This window comes from Vigna unguiculata, chromosome 1, assembly GCF_004118075.2.
Source record: "Vigna unguiculata cultivar IT97K-499-35 chromosome 1, ASM411807v1, whole genome shotgun sequence".
NCBI classification, from domain to species: Eukaryota; Viridiplantae; Streptophyta; class Magnoliopsida; order Fabales; family Fabaceae; genus Vigna; species Vigna unguiculata.
This window is the reverse complement of record NC_040279.1, coordinates 35215321-35222536: the sequence shown is the minus strand read 5'-3', so window position 1 is coordinate 35222536 and position 7216 is coordinate 35215321. Positions and strand designations below refer to the sequence as shown.

General features: G+C 28.2%; 1 protein-coding gene across 2 annotated transcripts; it reads right to left on the bottom strand.

Moving 5' to 3' along the window:
- Positions 1-3247: 3247 nt before the first annotated feature.
- Positions 3248-6370, bottom strand: LOC114184394. 2 transcript variants are annotated; one of them, XM_028071925.1, is made up of 3 exons: positions 6354-6370; positions 5122-6262; positions 3248-3461 (listed from the first exon to the last, which is right to left on the bottom strand). In XM_028071925.1, exons 2-3 carry the CDS (start codon positions 6002-6004, stop codon positions 3355-3357), a joined length of 990 nt encoding a protein of 329 aa, XP_027927726.1. In that variant the 5' UTR covers positions 6005-6262; positions 6354-6370; the 3' UTR covers positions 3248-3354. The 2 variants fall into 2 exon arrangements, with proteins under 2 accessions (XP_027927726.1, XP_027928387.1); XM_028072586.1 differs by having other exon boundaries at positions 3362-3455; positions 6354-6369.
- Between the last annotated feature and the right edge of the window lie 846 nt (positions 6371-7216).

Sequence of the window (7216 nt, the reverse complement as noted above, 5' to 3'; positions counted from 1 at the left end):
TATCATATTGTAAATATATAAATAGTGTGTGATATTTTAATTTACACCATTGATACATTAAGTTACGACTATTAATTATAATAAAATAATTTAATATATCAATATAATAATTATTTTATTTTATTAGCATAATTAATTAATCATTTAAAAACATAAAAAATTTATGTATATGAGTAAATATATTAAAATAATGTTTACAATATTAAATATATTTTTAATATATACGTAGATATAATTTTTAAAATAAATTAATAATTTGATGCATCAATTCTCTAGTTCATCAATTTGGGTAAGCCAAGATTTATGAATCATTTTATATGTGACTCACGTCATCCTGTTCTAGTTTGGAACAAACAAATCAAAACATGTGTAATCATCTTTTTTATCATTAACTAGCGTATTTGTCGTATGTATATGTGTATGTATTTTTTAAATATGTGTGATATTATATTAATAAATGATGATAATATAATGTTATTAAGTTGATATATAAAATATATTATATTAATAGGTGATGATAATATAATGTTATTAAGTTAATAAATTAAATAAAATAATATTTATTAAAAATAAAATAAAATGTATAAAAAAATATAAGAGAATAATCGTTGATAAATAAACAAAAAATTGTAAAGTAACAATTAATTTTAAAAAAATTAATAAATAATTATATTTTAAAATATAAAATTGGTATTTTGAAAGAAAAAATATATTGTTATAAATAATTTAAATTTATTTTTTTAATATAAGAGAAATCGAGAAATATGATGTTGCAATGAGAATTTTTGTCAAAATACTTTTGTTAGAAATTTTTATATTTTTAATATTTTTAAAAATAGGTAAAAATGATGAAAAGGAGACTATCTTGGACATTATTTAGAGATATATAATCAATTTCGAATTCATATTTTAGACATTAAATTGATTATTATATTATTTTAATATAAATATAAAATATCAAAACATGAAGTGTAAATATTATTTAGTAACATTATAATAGAATTAAATGCATGTTTTAAAATCAGAGTGAATATTGTTTTTTAATTTATTACCTTTGGCTCCCATCTAGTCAATCACAAATTTATTGTAGTTATGATACTAGGCAATTTACATGATGAAGATCACAAACACAATTCTTATTATGTAGAAACCTTAATATTTTATTTTTCATCTTTGAGAAGAAAAAAAACAGTGATATTGATTGAACATCTAAACAATATTAATGTGCATTTATTATATAGAAGAATGACGAGCGTCATTGAAATCATAAGGTAGATATATGTTTATTTTAAAATTAGAAAAAAAATAATAATGTTATTTAACAGGACCTCATGATGATAGGTAAGTACAATTTATTTTTAAAATTAATGATGTTAAATCAACAAGTAACTGTGTTTTGCTTTATGTTACTTTAGATAAAAAAAAAGAAGAAGAATTATTGTGCTTGCAACAGGACATTTTTTATTCTCTATTCAGCTTTGTGATATTCCAATTTAAAATAATAGGATGAAAGCTGATTTATCGTTGGAAAATTCCTAACTTACTTTCAAGAATAACTTTTTAGGATAAGCAAAGGATAAAATATAACATTGAAAAAGGTCATATGCTTATTCGCTAAGATATTAATAGCTAATAATAATAGCAAATCCAAGAATATGAATACACATCGATCTAACTTTTCTTCTCTTTCTAGGCTCTGCATTTTTTTTATCATAACATCCTTAACTGAATCGGAACAAATTATTGTGAATAATAAATTTCTTCCATTGAGTAAATAAAAATTATTGGAAATAATAAATATACATCTCGGTGCAATATTTTAGTAATTTAACATATACTGTTTTTTTTCTTTTTCAATGTCCATTTAAAAAATTGAAATTTATTACAAATAAACAGTTTTTAATATATAAATAATATCGTATTTGCAACGTGCAATATGTGATTTTTTAAATATATAGTTTATATTCTAGATTTATGAAGGATAATTGATGTTGGTATGTATAAGATTATTTTCATCTATTGATACTAATTTCTAAAAAACATTGAAATTTAATTTGAAAATAAAGACGACAAAATAGATTAGAAGGGGTTGAAAGATGCCTACAAAAGATTTCATTCAATAATATTGTTATTTTAATTTATATGGAATGCATAATGGATTTCTTCTTGTAGAGATTAAACGAATAAAGTTGTGCTATACAGTAAAAATCTAATTTCTTTTTGTAAAGATTAAACGAATAAAGTTGTGCCATACAGTAAAAACTATTTTAGTTTAAAAAAAAAATGATAGAAATTGTAATTCGGATTCATTGAATGGGTCCATATTAGATTGGAGATAGGTTTGGGTTTGGATTTTTATCAAACCTTTTATGTTAGGTAATAAATGTACTTTTTAAAACCTTTTCTCAATTTTTTTTTTCTCTTTCTCCAATTAATACGAGAGATGTCTTGTATGCTATTTCATCCTCACCTCACATTTTATTTGTGTATTTTTAGGCTGTTGAAATATAGATTTTATAATATATTTTTTAAGTTTATAATTTAAAGTTTTATTTATTTATAAATAATGTATACTTCTCTTGCAATTAAAAAATGAAAGGACATGGGAGACTGCTATACCATAGCTAAGTAGTCTAGAAATTTACTCTATCAAAATACTAACTCATGTTAGTCCATCAAATTTGTATTTTCATTATACATTTAAATAAACAATTATTTAAAAGTAAAATGACGAAGTAACTATTTTCCTTTAGAAAATGATTAAATTCAAGTAAACAATTACTTAAGAAAATAAAAATAGTAAAATTTATCCTTCTATTAATATTATAAATATATATTAAAAACATGTTTAATTATAAGTAGATATTTTTAATTAATTAATTAATTAAAAAACGTATTAATTATATAAATTATAATAAAATTATATATTTACATCATTTAGATAATACAATAAACAACTAATTCGTTTAAACTATTTTTCATTTTATTTTTTAATTTAAAAAATGCAAAACATCTTCTCAACCAGCTTTCTCGTGCCTAACTGAAAGAAAGAATGTGTTTAATCAAGCGACTAAACGAGTTTTCATCCATTTTTTAGTGGACTTGGATCATTTTAAAAGCCCAGCGTGTGGAGCATTATAATACCTACAAGTTGGCAATTTCTTTATGCACCTCTATGATTTTAATTTGTATTCCACAAGTTTTTTATTTTAACTTATATAACCTAAAATGGAAATTTTGTATTTCAGTCGGAATTATTTTTTTACATTTTTAAATGTAAAATTTATAATACAAAATATTTATTTAAGATTATACATGCTGAAATACAAAGAGTTATGGAGGTGCAAGTTAAAATTATAGAGGTGCAAGAAGGAATGACTGTAGCAGGTTCTCTTCCTCCTCCTGTGTAGTGTAGCCCACAAGACCACCAGGCCCTAGTTTAATTCTTTTAGTTTCTGAAACTAAACAAAGGTTAAATTATTTATCCAAATAAAAATAATGTCTAAATGCTTTAGAAGAAATTCCTGCTATGCATAAGGTTGGAATATTTTCAGAGTAGGTATTTGTATTTCTAGTCTCGGAAATTTTAGAATAAGTTTAATTTTACTCTCTAATTTTTTTTTATAAAAACTGAATCCATCAAAATTTTTAAATATATATTTTTGTTTCTAGGAACTACAAACGGTTTTAAAATCAATTCAATTTATCAGTGCTTTTGTTTTTCAAATACCAAAGGCTAAAATATTTAAAAGAATGATAAAAGAATCGAAAGTTATAATTGAAAAATTAAAAAACTCAAATCGAGAAGAATATCAACTTCAACTTGCTCAGAGTAACAATTTGTATATTTTTTATATGGATACCATATATTATTTATTAGAAATAATTATGTTCAAATAAAATAATATAATCACTGATAAAACGTTTCACCCAAATATTTAATGCAATTACATACTTATAAATATCATATATTATCTGATAGAAATTGGTCCTTTGTTTTGAAAACTTCAATGCACACAAAGAAGTTTTTTTTTTTTTTCTTTAAGAATAAAATATGATGTGTGTTAAAATTTTACAAAAGGGAATCGTGTGAATTCAAAATTTGTTTGAGACCCTCTTAAATTATATCTTCTCGCAGAACATGCATAAGAATTTATGTCCAACCAACTACACAGAATGCAAATAAGAAACGTAACGCAAGTACATATTCATGACCTGAATATTTCAATATAGAAACACAATAAACAGTTTTTTTAATAATGTGATTTTTTTAACTTAAAAATACGCCAATGGAATTTGAAGCACAAACACAAAAAACGTATTTAGTGACATCGATTTGTTAACATACACAGCGATATTATCTGGTGATACGAAATTTTTTAAGTACAAACACGTTAAAAAATTTTAGTAACGTAAAATTTAAGACATATACAAGCGCATTAAACGTATGAGAATGACATAAAATTCATAACATTTAAACACACTAAACGATCATAATGATGACTTAAAATATATGATGACGTGAAATTTATAACGTATAATCACATAAACATTTGTGATAATGTAAAAGTGTAACGCACAAGTACACCAAACATACATCATGACAATGAATTTTTTAACTTTAAACGTATATAATAACGCGGAAATTTCAAACTCAAAGAACTTTTCAACATACAAACAAGCTTAACATATTTGATCAAAGTAAAACTTTCTAGACACATGTTTTTGTGAAGTGAGATCGAAAGATCACGATTCACAGATAATAACTATATATAGCTAAGGACCAAGGAGTCCCAAAACAAGACATCATGAAAAACAGAAAATTCAACGAAATTGAAGTGTGGCTTGTCATGTATATATGATCTCACACACCGAAACTCCACACATATAATCGCGAACAATTTAGTTATAAAATCACACTTCCAACAGTACGAGTATTTAATATAATCTATGAACATTCATCTAGTCATGTTCAAACAGAACAATGACAACCAAGGATCATGAACAATTGATATTAAGAAGAAAAAAAATCTAAACATGTGTCAGTCCTTTTAATCTTAGAAAATCCAGTTGAATTAAAAAAAAAAATCTAAAAAAGATTGAATCAATCAAGGTTCTTACATGCACATATGAGCAAAGAGAACCCAATTTTGTCCTGCTGGTTGCGCGTGTGCGAAGTCTTCTCCTCCAACCATAATCTACTGTCGAGGCCACTCCTTGTCCTGAACATGAACATTGCAGAGGCAGAATTGGGGTTGAAAAGCCAATCATGCACATCCCACATCATATCCACGACCAAACCGTCCACAAAAATTGTTTGGTTCCCACGAAAGTTCCAGCGCAACCTCTTCACCTGGAACATTGTCTTCTTGTCCACGCACACGGACAACACGTGACCCTTCGACGCTCCCTCTTCCGCGCAGCACTTTATCAATATGTCATGAGAAATTCCCGTCTCGCAAAATTTCGCCTTCGTTGCGTAAACCGCAGTTTCGGAAAACGTCTCACTCCGTGAAACCATCGAGAAATTCGCTTCCTTTGTGTCCGATTGTTCTTCAAGCGAGGGATTTTTGTCGCCGAGGCGTAGGCCCAACTCGGAGTCCACCAAAACGACGACGTAAAACCCGTTAATCGGTTCTGGCCCATCCTCGTACTTGGCGCCGGAGAGATCCCAGAGGACTTTGATTTGGAAATTGTGGGATTGGAATGTTTGGTTGCCTTTGGTTTTGTTCAATTGCTTTGCGTTGAATTTGGAGGGAAAATTTTGGGAATTGGAGATGGTTATGGTGAAGCCTTGACCTAAGAGTTTCTTGGCCCAAGTTAGAGTGATGAAGAGTTGTTTTTGCGTTGAGATTTTGTACATGCAGGTGACTGAATCTCTGGTGGTGGTGGTGGAAGGATTCAGTTTTGGACATAAATAGGTCTGGTTTGAAGGCCTTGAACAATATGAATCGGACACTCTAATAGCATGTTCGTTGTAACAAGATGCTATGCCTCTCATCATAAAAGGGTTCTCTCTCACAAATAAACCGACATAAAAATAACAAGGATCAAGACAACTCTGTAATGGAAAGGAAAAAAAATAAAAATAAACAAACTAAGGTGACTCGCTGATTATGCTTGTGCTTCTCGATGAACGAGGAAAGAATTAGCTAGCACCGCGAGAGAGAAAGAGAGGGATTTTGAAGGTGACAAAAGACGAGGAGACTTTTTCTTCTTGGGATTTTCCATGTGTGAATGTCCTTTATGTTTTCTGTCATACCTGTGGAGTGAAGCATGAGTAAAGACAAAATATAAGGCAAGAAAACGAAATGCATGATACTCGGTTCTGCATTCAATATTATAATTCTAACCTTTAAAATTTACTACTAGATGAAAATTGAAAACTCTATTGTATCTTAAATTGCTTGCGTTACGTTTCTCTTGCCTTCCCACCACTAATTAAATTGTGATTAGTTACGGTTTGACCCTGTATGATAAAAACATGGTCAATTTGTATCCCGAGTTAATTATGAATTGGTTAGTGAAAAAATATGTAAGTCATGATGAGGCATTGAATAGTATGCAATTTTAGTTAGGGTTGAGTTGAGCTTGGTGAGTTTGTGCGAAAAGCAAGTGTTGTTATTGGTTGAAGGATGGTATTTTTTTCCCTGGCTTGATACCTTGACAAGTGTTGACATGTGGGTTGGGATGAATATGACAGACACAGTAACAAGATAACGAAGCTGACGGCGAAATGGAGAGGAAAATGCAAGGATGAGGGTGACGGTTGGACCCACGAATTCAAGTCAGGCTACAAATTCATTACTTTTGCTCTAACATTTTTTTTTTCCGTGTTAGCTATTGTTGTAAGTTACACAAAAAGCTTATCCTTTCCGATTTTCAAAATATAGACAGAGGAAAACGAGGGTGGAAAGCGAAATCCAACTTTCAATGTCCCTTCTTTCGTAGTGCTTATTAATTTATTTATTTTTCAGTTACGTGGGAAGCACAAATTTTCAACCTGCTCATTAAAGGAAGTTTAAAGGTCTAAATTAAGTAACTTTTTGTATCAGTTTTAGCTTCTCCCGTCAACTAAATGAAGGCGTTTATTGATGATTAGGCTCTCAGTTTTCACTCTCCAGCTAAATAGGGGAGGGACAGATACGTGTATTGCGTAGTGTATTGGATAAAAATTCATGTCCATGGACCAAATGAAAAAGAAATTTAATGTCTC

Coding starts and splice junctions, on each gene's coding strand:
- LOC114184394 (XM_028071925.1), bottom strand. CDS start 6,004: ATGATGAGAGGCATAGCATCTTGTTACAACGAACATGCTATTAGAGTG. Junction 3,462..5,121: donor CTCTTTGCTCATATGTGCAT/GTAAGAACCTTG, acceptor ACCTTTGTTTAG/TTTCAGAAACTAAAAGAATT.